This window comes from Camellia sinensis, chromosome 14, assembly GCF_055761805.1.
Source record: "Camellia sinensis isolate YWXY chromosome 14, ASM5576180v1, whole genome shotgun sequence".
NCBI classification, from domain to species: Eukaryota; Viridiplantae; Streptophyta; class Magnoliopsida; order Ericales; family Theaceae; genus Camellia; species Camellia sinensis.
This window is the reverse complement of record NC_138974.1, coordinates 5374485-5390507: the sequence shown is the minus strand read 5'-3', so window position 1 is coordinate 5390507 and position 16023 is coordinate 5374485. Positions and strand designations below refer to the sequence as shown.

The 16023-nt window shown below is 37.7% G+C and overlaps 2 protein-coding genes across 2 annotated transcripts; both read right to left on the bottom strand.

The window, feature by feature from the left end:
• Window positions 1-2641: 2641 nt before the first annotated feature.
• LOC145806770 (G-type lectin S-receptor-like serine/threonine-protein kinase LECRK3) lies at window positions 2642-3625 on the bottom strand. The gene has a single exon (XM_082904582.1). It carries the CDS (start codon window positions 3623-3625, stop codon window positions 2642-2644), a length of 984 nt encoding a protein of 327 aa, XP_082760708.1.
• A 2618-nt stretch (window positions 3626-6243) lies between these two features.
• LOC114271224 (uncharacterized) lies at window positions 6244-11994 on the bottom strand. Its single transcript, XM_082905923.1, has 5 exons — window positions 11547-11994; window positions 8673-9215; window positions 8354-8579; window positions 7131-7501; window positions 6244-7028 (listed from the first exon to the last, which is right to left on the bottom strand). Exons 2-5 carry the CDS (start codon window positions 9213-9215, stop codon window positions 6432-6434), a joined length of 1737 nt encoding a protein of 578 aa, XP_082762049.1. The 5' UTR covers window positions 11547-11994; the 3' UTR covers window positions 6244-6431.
• Between the last annotated feature and the right edge of the window lie 4029 nt (window positions 11995-16023).

Below are 16023 nucleotides of genomic sequence, written 5' to 3'. Positions count from 1 at the left end.
ACGAAAGTATCGTATACATACCAGAAGGGCCGACTGGGCAGTGAACGCTATAGCTACCAAATCCGGCTCTTCTTGAAAGGTGGCCTTGTCAGTTGGTAGTGAAACTGAGGTGGCCAAGCTCAACGCCACAGCTGGATCTTTCATGGCAGATGCGTTAGCGGAGATTGGAGTGTCTTTGATCTTTGGTTGAACAATGAAGGGGACAACCACGTCGGACTCCTCTAAGCGAGGCCGTTTGTCAACAGATCTATCCTCTGAGCCAGCCTCTCCCTCGGCAGAATGTTTTTCGCTCCGCTCTTTTGAAACCAGCCATTCTTCTGTAACCTGCTGTTCAGCTCCCTCTGTCTCGGCCACAACAACTTGAGCCATTTCTTCTCCAGTAACCGGTTGTATAGATTCAAACGGGGCAGGCTCAAAATGAGCGGCCTCAGCTTTCTTTCGGGCGGCCATTCTCTCGGCATTTTTCTTTCTCACCATCTGCGTGAGATTATCCCCAGCCATGCCTTCAGAAAAGTGCCGGGTAGATCTCCCATGTTTGTAAAAATGTCTCCGAAGGAAAACTCCGCCTAACCCGAAGTGGACAGAGAGTTAGGCTCGTTAAGATCGGCTGCCGCAAACGCTAATTTGAGGGCTTCGTCGACTTCTTCGGCCTCCGTAGCAAACACCTTCGTTGATTCGGCAACTACTTCGACCACCGGCTCTAAGTCGTGCTCCGAATCAGAAGCTTCAAGACCAATTTACCTGAGGGTCTTGAAGCTGGGGAAGACAAGGGCCGTAAGGTGCTGTTCACCAGTTGGGATCAGAATATCGTCCGCGGCCGAGAATGTGGTATAAGTAGGCTCGTACCACAGGAGAATATCGGCGGCTCTCCCTTGCTTCTGTACGTTCGGACGACCAAAGTACTTTAGTGCTGTCTTAATTTCCGCAAGGACTGCATTTTCAGCCGAGGTCAAAATCCTCTTCAACTTATTGTTTGCAAGGATAAAGGGTAAGGCTTGGAGAAAATACCGCATGAAAGAAAGAGCAACAAACAAGGAGTTATACGGAAACCTGGTTCACCCCTCCGTCTGGGAATAGGGTTCAGGCGATCTTTGCCCTCGTCGAATTCCCAGTTACCTTGGACATTGACCATTACATCGTCAACTCATTTGCCAGAGCTAGCAAGCATCGTCACTAAGTGATGGTCAGTGTCCTTGGCCCTTAGCAAGTAGCGCCCGAGCCGACCGGAGGATTTGGCTAAAGCATAGTAGTGCCGAATTGCCGAAATGCCGAGGTTGATCCTGAGATGCCAGTTCAACTCTACGATTTCCATTACGATTCGAAAAAAGTTTACATTAGGTTGCGAAGGAATCAGACTCCGATAGCGGAGGATGACCCTGAGAAATGAGTGTAGGGGAAAGTGAACTCCGCCCTCCGCAATAGATAGGAGAGGGAAGATGATTGTATTTTGGTCGTCCCTCTCCATATCAAGGGTATTGTCCGTTACCAGAGCAAGATGGACATCCTCAGGAATAGAAAAATGTTTTTGGAATCCAGAAATTCGACCTTCGGAAAGGTGGTCTTTCAAATGCTTAGCCATTCTAGCAAGGACTCAAGGATATCCTAAATCAAAAATAAATACGAAAAATAGGAGTGCAAGGAGAAGAGAAGAAAACTTACGAAAGGCAAAGGAGACGAGGAGAGAATGGATAAGAGTTGCAGAAAATGCGTCGAAGAAGAGATACCGACTGGCAGTCCAAGAAGTTCAAATATTTGAAAAAGCATGTTTTCGAAGGGACTTAAGTTTCAAATCGTAATAAATGCGAGAGAAGCACGAATGGGGCAGGAAAGCGTTATAATGACCAAAAAGCACGCACGCGTTCTGACACGCATCAGTAAGAGGATTAACCGCCGAATTTTTTGACTTCTAGCCAAACAAGCCGACTAACTGATGCTAGCGAGGTGTTTGGGGGGCAGTTGTGGGAGCCGAATAATTGGAATAATCAGAAGCATACTCTAGAAGACATATATTACACGGCTCTACTCTGCATGATAAGGATGTCGAATATAATAGATGGGCCGAACAGATACTAAACCATGGAGCCGAGTAAATAAGAGGACGATGAGCGACAAATGGGCCTGGCCATGAGGCCCAGGAAACAAGTATGAATAAATGAAAAACAGACTAAGAAAGGTATGTGAGAATTGTAGTGCTTAACTTAGAATATAAGTATTCCTGAGTGTGGTTACTGACTTGTCCGTCGAAGTGCTAATTCCGGCACCCCCGCCAGAGTGTATATTCCTTTTCAGGTGACCGGAAGAGGATCTCGAGCGTTCCCCAGAATCAGAAGAGTATTTCTAAACCACTTCTCCACAACAACATTGTCCTCTCTCCCATTTGAAAGTGCCAGCTTCTTCTTCCAGCAACTACCCTCTCCCAAAATGGCAACAACACAAAAATAGTCATTAATGCAAGACCTTTTACACTGCGCTTCAGTCGCAGGCATCATATGTTCATAGTCAGATGGTGGCCAATCAATATTGATTAGTGTCTCAAAATTGTAGATATCTTCCGCAGAATCGATGTCATCTTCTAAATAGCTTTGCGTGAAATTTGGCTTGCAGCTTCCATATGTATTGTTCGGATGAAGTAAGGAATACCCTAGTAGCATTTGCAATCTGGCCTTTGGTTATCATTGAGTTTGTAAATGCTGTTAAACCCACAAGCCCCACTGCCTTCACCCCCACCAATGTCAACACACATATTATCGGGCTTTGACCAAATAGGAGTCCACTTTGTACTGCTATTGAAAGTCTTCGAATGATAATATTGGGTGAAAACTATATCAAAATCCAGAGTTGCCCTATGAAAATATTCAGTGGCTGGGAACAACATACTTTGTGTGATATAGGATCTTTGGTTATTCCTTCGCAATATGTACATGAATCCTGTGTCGTCGAAGATCACTCGGTAACCAGAATTGGACGAATTGGAGGAATCATACGTGCCGCTGATATAGTAAGCAGCATAAGCAACATTTGAAGTGATGTCTCTGCTATTAAGGACAAGATTCCCATTCGGAAGCAAACGGAGTTGAAACCTTCCCTGCGAGAAATTGGTCTCCGAAAGGCGAGAAAATATTACCCCATCGGACTCCATAATCTGTGTACGCAACATAGTGTTAGTTGGATTTTTGTAACTCTCCCATAGACTGACAGAATCGCTGCGCACAAGTGCAAAGTTGCCAGTATCATTCATAAAACCTTGAGCAACATTATCGTTGAGAATAAGCTGAGAGTTCCACAATTCTTTGCCTTGAGGGTCATTGAGCACTAGCCCTTTGTCAACAGTTAGGCTTAGTTTGGATCCCGTTAAGATAGGGACACCATCATGCCCATACCAGACAATGGTTTGGTCTGGTATTTTGTAATACCACATGGAAAGCAAGAAGAGATTATTTTCCTCAAGTGGTTTAAACCCAAATGCAAAAGCACCAAAGGGTGACAGCCATGGGGTGTCCTTGTTATTTGCAGTGACAGATGTACCCATAGCCATGGTACCATTAGTTCGAGCAACAATAGAAAATGGCAGGAGGAAGAGTAACAAAAAGTGGAAGAGTGGATGATAAGGTAGAGCACAAGCCATTGATTGATAGATCAAGCTCGATTTGGGTAGATGGAAATGAATGAATAAAAAAAGAAAGATCAAGGTGTTTTTTTAGGCAGAGGAAAAGACTTTGAAGTCAACCTGTACCTTTCAACGAAGACTTCTACATCCATAGCATTATTGGTCTTTGGCCACCATTCTTTAATGACTCTATCAGAGCCACATATATAGTTGCCTGGACCATTAAAAGTCCACAAAATAAAATATCGATAATTGTCATAATGTTGGACTTATTTTCACCTCACATGATACGCGCAATATAAAAAGGACGATTTTTAATGGAATGGCAATTAATAAAAATGAAAATTGGTTAGCTTATAATTTTAAAGAATTAATGAGAAAAACACTTTTATAATAATCGTATTGATTGTGAATTCATCATATCTATAGTGTATTAGGTATTAACTCGGCTATGAATCAATTAGTATAGTGAACAGATCAATACACATGTACTAAGTGGGGATTCATCATATCTATAGTGAATTAGGTATTAACTCGGCTATGAATCAATTAGTATAGTGAACAGATCAATACACGTGTACTAAGCGGGAAGGATTAACTTTTTAGACATGGACAAAATTTGAAAATAAGATTCAAGCCTATATTTTCTTGAATCACTAAAAAAAAAATCACGGTTCTGGTTACTGCAACCGTTACACTACAGCTTTTACACCCCGTAACTGCTACTGCATCACCGCAACCATTATGGCGACCACAATCGCTTTTCAAAACCTTATTTTAGAGTCAATATAGTAAAAAAAATATAAGAATAAGGCACAATTTTTGTAAATTAGGAAAATAAAATTGAGATGAAATTAAATGTTTCTATGAATAATTTCATCTAAGGTTGGGTTTTTCTGAAGTTCAAATCTCAACTTGACAGTCATGTTTAGGCTTGTGGGGTCACTATGAGTTATGTTTCAATGATCCAAACCGTTCATTTTGTAAGGTCTACCATTTATATCATTCATGAAAAAAAATTAAGTCGATTTAATAATCGTAACATTTAATTTTATCATATTCAAGTCTAAAAAAATGAACTCACAAGTATAATTCTTAAAATAAATCATCTATTTTATGGGATTTGACAATGTATAGGTCCCATAGTGGTGTATTATGTGACAATTTTGTTATCAGTTCTATATACGCTGTGTTTTTTTTTTCTATGCTACTTCTAGGTATCCCAGATTTACCAAGCTATACATGGGTCAAACATGGCATCATGAACAATGAGTGTAGATTGGGTCTTTGCCAAAAATAGAATTCCATAAAGAATACGTGAAAGCTAACTATAAGAGTATTCACTTTGTTTGGTTTGAGTTTTTTAAAATATTTTTTCAAAAAATTATATTTTTTTGTTTTTCCTATTTTCTATTTTTACTGAATTTTTAAAAATATTTTAAGCAATTTTTTTAATTTTTAGATACACCTAACATAAATACACTTAAAAAGTATAATTTTTGTGAAAAAAAATCTTTAAAAAATTCACTAAATACCAAAAATATCAAAATCTAGTACATTTTTCATATTTTTATGTATTTATTAATTTTTTTAAATACTTTTTCATGAATATTTTACTTTTTAGACACATATAAGTAAGATGCATCTAAAAAAGTAAAAAAAATTGCTTAAAATTTTAAAAATATTCACTAAAAACAAAAAAATACGAAAAACAGAACACTCAATTTTCAAAAAACTTAATTCACAAAACTCAAACCAAACACACTGATTAATTTTGCAAAGGAAAAAAAACAGGAAAAATGTGAAAATGAATTCATTATTGGAAAACCAAAGATGTCTTTGATTCAATATGTTAGTTGACAATAAAGTTTGTACCTTGTAAAATATGAACTGTCCAACATAAAGTATGTGCATACATAGGTTCCACGTAGAAAAAGAAGGGCCATATATATATATATATATATATATATATATATATAGCAACTCTATCTTTCACCTATTTTGATTTGGTTAAGTGGCAACCAGTAGACATGAATAAGATTGTGACAATAACTATTATCCTGGCTGTTAACAACCCTAAGGATTGGATTGGATTAGCATTCCTAGGACTATGAATCCTTTGGATTGTATATCCTATCCTATGTTTGGATTGAGTTAGGATTATAAAGAAGGATTAATAAAATATTATCCAATCCGATGTTTGTTTAAGGAGATTTGAATGGATAGGACATGACAAGATGTGGGACATCCAATATATTGACCATGATACCCCTATAAAATTTAACCCACTTTTTTTAATAGAAAAAATAAAAAATAATTCAACTATAAAATTTATATATACATAAGCAACCATTTTAAAAAATACACTACTATTTTAATCATCTAATCATTCATTGTTCAAATTCAAAAAAGTATTTATTTGAACAAAATTTAACCCCCACTTATTTTTTAATAGAAAAAATCAAAAATCAGTCAACTATAAAATTCATATATACACAAGTAATTATTAAAAAATATGCCCTGTTATTTTAATCATTCAACCATTCACTGCCCAAATTCAAAAAGGCATTTATTTAAACAAAATTTAACTCTTTTTTGTCGAACAAAAAAATATCAAAAATCATTCAACTATGAAATTGTAGAAATATAAATCTACCATTCATCATTTCAAAATAAGCATTCCAAGTAGCATATTGCAACATGAAGTAGCAAAATATGAGTAGTTCAACAAAAAAAAGTAGCAAAAAGTCAAGTCCTTATTACATGCATTAGAGTAATAAAAAAAACTAAGTACGTAGAAGGACATAAAAGAGCTACGAGTCTATCATGAAGCACTCCTACGTAGCAACCTCATCACCCACCTTAGTTTGTCATCATGTGTCAAGCTGAAGAACATGTCGAGCTTTTGAGCACTTTGTGATATGATCTCACAAGCATCTAGCCTTTCATCAAGAGTAATTGGCAACTTAATGAGTTCATCATTCAAACTTGCCCGTTTAGATGCGAGATCATGTTCATAACCCATTCTTCGACCAATGAAATCCAACTTTTCATTGGTGGCAGAAAATACCTCACCCAACTTGTTAGCAATCATAGACAACCCTTCCACTACATCATCATTGCCTCTAGGCCTCTTCTTGTTGTCATTCTTTTTTGTAGAACTTTCAGGTGGTCGTTGACTTGATGAGCTGGAGCAATTTATTCCCTCGCCGATATGACTACTAATACCCATATGTTCAAGACATGTGCCATCATCTGCAAGACTATTGAACAACAATTCTTCCTCAGCATTTATAGCATCAACTGCATCAACAGGCCCTTCAGCAAACTCTCCCGTAGCTCGATCCTTACCAAATATGTGGATCCATGAGTCGAAATACGGAAAACTTTTGTTTCGTAGATTTTTCGCATCGCTCTCCCTCTACAATAACTAATTTCAATTAATATCTCCAACTTAAGATTGAAGAAAAATGAATTAAAAAATTAATAACTTATACAAAGTAACTTAAAAGAAGTATTTTACCCGAACATATGCTTCCCAGACACTATCACTCTCAACATCAATTCTTTTTTCGGTGTCATTCCATCCAAAACCGCTAGTACCAAGCATTCCTGCTACACAGTTGTAGTGCTTCTTCCATATCTTTATCTTTGATTCGATGTGGGGAGTGCCGCGAAGGTTTGTCCCGGGTAGCATCTCCAACAATTTCTCTTCTAATTTCATAAGGTAGCCGGCCTTGAAGGCATTGTCCTGTTTCATTCCATTGTTGACAATGTGCATCAAGGCATTAATAAGACATTGCTCTTCTCGTGGGCTCCACAATCGCCTTGGTTTTGACGGATCAACTTTCTCCTTTACTTTTTTACGAGAACTAGACACTTCACTATCCATGCCTAGCAAAGAAGAACAAAGAAAAGTGTGCATGTTAGTCTCCATTATATGATTATCAACCTGTTAATGTTCCAAAACAAGTCAATACATAAATGGATTTAATAATCAAAAAATTTCATACCCATACATGCATGTAACAAATCCATGAGACAAAAATATCGTCACTTAAAAAATATGCAATCACCAACAAAAACCATACAATTTTTGCAAAACATGGTTCAACATCCACAAGCTAATACAAGTTCCAAGTACAAATCAAATGAAACTACATCATACTTGTAACAAGTACTTTTACAAATATTGAAACTATCATTTTCATGCCTCCCTACTAGCCAACCAATTGTTATATAGTTGCATTGCAAGTGTATCCCGCCACCCAGTCCACTCATTAGATGTCTCAACGGTGTCAACAAAATCATCTCCCAATTGAGGTTGATCTTCTATGTCATTATTTAGCCTCTCTTCTATTGGGTCAACCGGCATCTCTCGACGAATGAGGTTGTGTAACAAACAACATGCTGTGATGATATGGTTTTGAGTTCTAATGGGGTAGTATGATGCACAACGAAGTATTGCCCATCTTATTTTCAACAAACCAAAACACCTTTCTATGACATTTCGAGCTGATGCATGTTTCATATTAAAAAATTCTTGATAACTAGTTGGAGTGGCCCCTGCTCTCCAAACAGACAAATGGTATCGTTGGCCTCGATAAGGTGCTAGAAATCCTTGTCCATTTGTATACCCGGCATCTACTAGGTAGTAGTACCCTGTATGAGATGTTATATATTAGAATCTATTATTAAATAAAACTTAGTAATTCCATCAAGCAAAGTTAATTATTTATTAATTACCAGTTGGAATTCTTAAGCCATTGGGTCGATTAATCGCATCCCTCAAAACCCTAGAGTCTGCAGCTGACCCTTCCCACCCCGGCAACACATATATGAAGTTCATGTCCTGAGAGCAAACTCCTAGAACATTGGTAGCAATCTCCCCCTTCCGCGTTCTATACCGTGCTTGGTAAACCACTGGTACACGGACTTTAATATAGGTTCCATCAAGTGCTCCAAGACAATTCTAATACATAGAAGACATTGTAATAATTATGAATTGTAAAAAAAAAAAAAATGTGTAATGTATTTTATTAAATGTTTTACAAACTACATTTACCTGGAAGCAATTCCACCTTGGATCAGCGCATGCTTGTGTTATAGGATTTGGTGTCCTAAGTAAGTGGCCTTGAAGGCGCAACACAGCTTTTAGGACATCATTGAAATGCCGACTTACAGTCTCTCCGGACCTAAAGAAATTGAACTTAAGTTTTCGTACTTTCAAGTCATGTGCCAAGACGTAGAGGAACAAGGCCATCTTCTCTTCTAAGGTAACATGCTTTGAATGCCCCAACCCGCCTATTGTACGAACCATATGGCATAACGTCATAAAACAACGCCTATCCATACGAAGTTGTTCAATGCATGTAATGTCGCTTTCTCTCACTAGCCGATTAATGTGGTCCATTTGTTCTTGCAATCGATTGGGCCCTCGAATAACGGTACGAGGATACTTATGAATGTACCTCTTCAAGACAATTTCAATGGCAATATATGCTACAACGCATAAGGTGTACAATTCTTGCATTACAACTTGCAACACTACGTATAGCTCAAGCTCCTCATTACTCTCATCTCCAAAACCATCGAAATTGTTCTCCATCTATGCAAATAGTGATGCACATCAATATATTAGAGTACAAGAAAACTTCATAATTCCAAAAAAAAAAATTAACAAAACAAAAAAAATAATAATAATAATGTAGAACATATGAGCATAATAATCTCTATAAATATATTCTTAAATTGGGATTCATTAGTAACTCAATTCATTAGTAATATAATAAGCCTAGTTTTTCCCTTTTGATTGTCCTTGTGTTCATTATTGCATATGGATTGGTAAGTATAAACATTACAAGATTAAGGTAATTTACTTTGAAAATTAAGACCATACATGCTTTAAAGCCAAGTAAAAGGCAAAATGACATTTTCTTCTTTGTCAATTAGCAGCTGTATTTATATCTCCAAACAATCAAGAAGAAGCAGATCCATCTTAGATGGTATCAATAGTCCTTCATTATTCTATCAGAATCCAAAATTTGCTAAATCACAACATTTTGGAATAATCACTTCTTAATATTAAAAGATTTCAAATTTCATTGTTTTCTCTGATTTTTATTTTATTTTTTTTCTTTCAAAATTTTAAACGATTGATGAGGAAGATCAGCCAAATTCTTTTGTCACTTTGCATGCAATGCAGCACGCACTATTTGATAGGTTGACATGAAACATGGTCATATGGTTTATTGTGGAAAACGCCAATACATAGTAGACATTCTCTGCCACAAGATTTAATTAATCGATTGAATTGAAGTCAAATTGTACTATATATCATAATTAAGCTAATGTGAATCTAGCAAAGATGGATGTTACTGTAGGGAGGAACGTCCTGCAGTAGCTGCAGGGTAATACGGTGAGACTCCATTGACAAAGGATCTAATTGTCCCAAAAAATGTATCCACTGGAAACTTTGTAGGGTGGGGAAAGAAGAGTTGTCAATATCAGCAAACTAAGCTTTGTTCTTAACACCAATGATGCTATATTTGACTACTTAAACATAGGATTCGAGGTAAGACATGATTGTAAGACTATATAAATCCAAATTTGTGCTATAAAAGGACCTAAACTCTTGATTAGTCACTAAGAAACCTAGCCATGGGGAGAGATGTTGGTTGGCCCATGTGCAAACTTAGGCCTTTATCTCAATAGGATGTAGCGTGTGGATGGCTACTAATTAGGTGGTCATACACATTTATTATATGAGTAAACTTGGATGCTATTGAGATGCTATTTATGAAGGATAATGTACATAGAATCCTATTTAAAATAAAAAAAATAACATATGGTTCAAGACTTCACATGGGTAAAGAAATGTACATATCATCAAATGTTTAAAACCTTGTTTGTGAATACATAAATATATCAAATAATATATTTTATATGCTTTAAACAAAAGGGGGCTTATCATTTGAGAAAGACCCCAAAACAACAATTTTCAATCCCAATCGCAGGTTCCTTATAATTCCCTATTTGAACCCCTCCCACCCTCTAACCCCCTCCACACATTACTTCAAGACAAACTACTACACACTTTTTGTGAAACAGAAAGTGAAGCAGATAATTATTCAACGGAGGGCGAAGCAGACATGGCTATACGAACAGCTTCTAAGTCCAGACTGGTTTTTACATCAATATATTTCTTTTTGCTAATTTAAAAAAAAAATAAAATAAATCCAAGTCCAATTAATTTGTATTGATAAAAAGAAAACAGAAAAATCGAAGAAGCTAAGTCTAGTTTTAAATCCATTCAAATCAATAAAAATTCCTACCCTATCTATCTATCTATCTATCTTCAAATTCAATCTGATCTATATATTTGACTCTTTGCTAATTTAAAATCACAACTGATTTTGTCATGAAAATGAAAAGGCTATCAGCAATTTCCATGTATGAACACAGAGGATTTAACATTTCAAACCCCAAGAACACTCAGCACTGATGACAGTTACCAACGTATTATAGCATTCAACTTTGTCATCCAATAGCAAGCAACATAGTCCAAACTTTGCCTAATCTGAGATTTCAATATGAACTCACAATCAACAATATGAGCTCACAATCAACAAATCTGAGATTTCAACAAATCTGAGATTTCAATATGAACACACAATCAACAATATGAACTCACAATCAACAAATCTGAGATTTCAACAAATCTGAGATTTCAATATGAACTCACAATCAACAAATCTGAGATTTCAATGTGAGTGAAAAACTCATAACCCTAGATATGGATCTATGAAGATGAAGAGAGAGAAACAGCAATAACTATAACAACACCAATGTAAAACAAAGATTCATAGCAAATCAAACCATGTAATAGCACCTTAATTCAAACCGAACATCAACGGGAAAAAAAAAAAAAATTACTCACTGAAATTTGTTGAGATCAACGAATCAACAAATGGTGGATCCAAATCGATGAACAGTTGCTCCAGATTTGTAAATGGTGGCTCCAAATCGGTGATCAGTGGCTCAAGCTCGGCGATGAACTTTGAAGACTCTCATCCCATCACAGCAATGTCGAAGAAGTGAAGGTTGCGATGTCGAAGAAGTGAAGTCTGTAGAATAAAATAATCAACAAATATGATATATAGTGAGGGTTAATTTGGTCATTTGAAGAGTTAATCCAGACTTTGGCTAATCTCCCAATTTATATCCCACCCCTCTTTGTGGGATTGAATAATCCATCAAATGTGGGACATCATATCCGAAAGGATTGTTAATCCGTACTTTAATTTTTTAACCAAACATGAGATTAATAATTTTCTTGGACTATTAATCCAATCCTAAGCCCATATCCATCCAAACAAACATGACCTAAAAGTCACCAAGACTTATTGAAAACCATGAACCCAGGTAGATAATTCAAACCTAAGGGGCCTAAATTTTTTTATAAAATATTAGCTTAAAATGACAATAACCAAGTTCAACTCTTGATACTATATTAGCTTTCTTCTCAAACCTAGAAAATTGTTCAAACTATTTTCAGACCTAGCAAACTGTTCACCAGAACAATAACAACGGTTGGATAATGTTTCAAACTCATTTGTGTCACATGAGGGATCTCTTTCACCTGATCATATAGTGAAGAAAAATCTTGAAACCGAGAATTCCATGCCCATGGTAGCCACAACTTCATCAAACCATCCATACAAGAAACATGGGTTATTGCGGCGTCTATAAAATAATGTTTTTATAGTGTCACTAAAATTTTACGTTAGGCAACATACTAAAAACAATTGTATTAGGAATGGACAAGTTTTTGATGCCTGGTAGTTGTGGTAAATGGAATTCAAACTGAATTTAAAGGGTCATTGTTTTGTCATTTCAATAGTCTCTCTCTTTCTCTAAGTGTGTTTGAAATTCACTTATTCTCATCATTGCTTTGAGATCTCGACTTTATCTCTCTATATTAAATGGAATATCACTCATTATCTTTGTCAATTTATCAGATTTGGAATGGCCAGGCTTATCTTCAGTCCATTTTGTGGACTGGAAGGTACTGTTGGACCCATGAGGCCCATCACGGGTTCTGCGATAATTCGAACGAGTCAATGTATAGAGCTCATTGAATACTTTTTCCCACATTGATTGGATATCGATAGTCATTGTAGACATCACCGAACGCCCCGGGAGGATGAGTCCCGTTCTGTTCATTTGGGCTCACTACAGTTCAGACTCTCAAATTGTCACGGTTCTTAATCTGAACCAAAGAGTCCAAATCCGACAAATCGTTTTGGAAAACAGATTTTTAGAAAAGAAGTGCCAAACATGGACTGCTTTGCCAGATACAGAGTCGCCACCTAAATATTTTATTTTGAGGGAATTTAGGAAACCCTGACTCGGTGCCAAAGGCAACATGTCCGTCATCACCAAAGTTGCCTCGGCTCGGGAACTTGGGTACGATTGGGGAAGGTCATCTATGAGCACCCTCGCTCGCCCGATCAAAGATCGGCCTCTACTAACCATGATATCGTGTTTTGAAAACATTATATGCTCTTATTCCGGCTATTAGCCTAGAATTACTATGTTATGCGCACAACAAACAAGTATAGACCGAATCGCCTAAATTGGAACAAAACATTTCATGTTTGTTTTGAAAATGGTTTGCTACTCGCAAGTAAGCTAAAATCCAGATTTTGCCACCCTCAAGTGGGCTTTAGAAAAGATGGTTTTGCCACTATCTAGCGGGCTTAAAACTCACAGTTTTAGTGCATCATTCCAAATTAGGTAATTCAACCTCCATCCATAGGCACTCAAGCAGTTATATCGCATAAGCAGCTAGCCTCATGGTAAGTATGCTGTCATGGCAACACTCACACACATGCAAGGATGCTAAAGCATGAGAACTTACCGAGTACTCCGAGCCAAAACAGAAACTAGTTAGTAATCATATGCATGATCCTAGTTCATGTGAAGATGGCTAATGCAACAAATGCAAAATGCAGCTAAGATGGACTCGACTAATCTACAATGGCATGTGAAATTCTACAACTAACACATATTCAATTTGGAATTGGAATACAAATGCAGTTAGAATGATGCGCCGAGCCCGGTGCATGCAAGACGAATGAATGGATGCAAACGTGCTATCATACTGTATGCTAATTGAAACATGTCCTAGACTAACTATCGAAAGCTAGTAAATAAAAGGGAAGAAAGACGTGGGGTTGGGAGACATACAAACACTCACGCACACTTATTACACAATTGCCCTCACTCGGAGGGTCCGAATAAATATTACAGTCCGAATAAATAATACTAATTTAATTATTACAAAATTTCTAATTAATTAGAAAATTAAATGCAGAAAGAAGGTGGCTATAACCCCATCTCGGGGTGCGTGAATGATGCATGCTTGACTCGTCTCGCTAGGAAACTCGCTGCAATAGCATTGTTGCCTTTGTTAACACTGCCCTGCTCCTCAAAGGACTGTGAAATTTCTTGGGGCACCTCTGAACTGATTCCTGATCACTCTGGAATATCACCGGCCAATTCAAAGCACCACCGGCCATGGGGATGGGCTTATCGGCTAACTGTTGTACCACCGGCCAGCCACCGATGGTCGGTCGGCACTGTAGGTGGCTGGCCGGCCATTTCTTCCTGTAGAATCCTGCAGTTGACAGCAGCAGAGGGCAAGCAGTGTATGGCATGAAATTTTTAAGCAAATGTGAGCATGGCCACACTCCCTATCATGCAATGGACTCAAGGGAGCATGGCCCTTGACCCTCGGACCATCAATCACGCATTTCAATGCATGATGGCCCAAAAGTCAAGTGTGCAACTTCGATATCAAATGAAATGCAAGCACAAAGCACTTCAAAGGACCCCATGTAAGCAAACATGGTATGCAACAACATGCGATGATGGACTTAAACTAACATGGATAGCTCGCAAGCATGCCAAAATTAGCGGCCATGTGATGAAAATGAGGCAACCAAGATGCATGCAAACATGCACAATGCAATGGCCCCGAGTCTAAGGCACAATGGATAGCTCGCAAGCATGCAAACATGCACAATACAATGGCATTTGTTCCAGCATTGAAGTATGATGCTCAATGGTCCCGAAACATGCAAATATGCCACCCAATGCATGAAATAGCCCCCGAAACTCAAAACTAGGCACATGTATTGAACTATAACTATGCAAAGCAAACATTATTTGACCATGAAGCACAAAGACAGAGCCAAGATAGTCCCAAAATATGCACTATCCTAGTTTAAAGCATGGCCAAAAGGTGCTAACATGTAGGGCTAAAACAATATGCAAGATTGGCTAGTAAGCATGGTTTATACCACACCTATATGAAGCATATGAAATCTTACCAAACCAGCCAAAAACAATGAACAAAACATATCAAAATATGCCCAAATACCCACTGAAATGAGGTCTGCACATGCAAGAACGATGAGCTCCTTTGATAAGTTACAAGAGGGGTTACTCTACACATACATGATAGACAAACAAAAGGGCAAAACCATCTCTGGAAACAAGTTATGAAAGCCCTAAAACCCACCAAATAGGCCCTGAAATTGGTCTAGGAAGCATGCAATGAAATGTTCCTTTGAAAGGCCTTGAATAGGATTGTTCTACACATGCATCATAGACATAAAATATGGCCAAAAGGGGTCCGGATAGAGTCAAGGAAGACCTTGAAACTCACAAAATAGGGCCTCAAATGTGACTTCACAACATGAAAAATGGAGCTCCTTTGGAAGGCCAACAATGCTAGTAAAGAGAACAAAGGGTGAGTGGGTCACCCCTCTCTGATTTTGAGGCTTAAAAACACATCTAAGCCACTGAAAATCCACTAGATTTTAGTGGCTAAGAGGCCAAACTAAGGCCATCACCAATGCTCTAATGCATAGTTCTAAACATGAAGGAATGAAGCGTGGAAGGGGGAAGATGACCCCAAACAGAAAAGAGTCCTTAAACAAACATGTTTAGAAGATCAAAATAAGACTTTTTTTAGTTTATGTCAAAGTCCAAAAATGCTTGCAAATAGGGCTGAGCAATGGAGCAAAATAATGCAAAAATGGAGAAAATAGAGGCTTACCCTTGTAGCACAGCAATGCAGCCAACTCTGGACCAAGAAAGCGAGCTCCCAACCTCTGAAAATCAGCTTCAAGGCACTTGAATGGATGGTGGAGGTGGTAGTCTATGAGGTGTAGTGCAATGGGCCAAGAACAAGACTTTTGAACCCTCTAACACACCCAAATGTAGAGAGAGCGGGAGATATAGAGATAGAGGGTGATATATATCATATATCAGATGTAAGGTCTGGTTTTTTGTTGAACCAAAACAAAGGAGGAGGTGGGTCTCCTTATATAGACAAGGGAATGGCT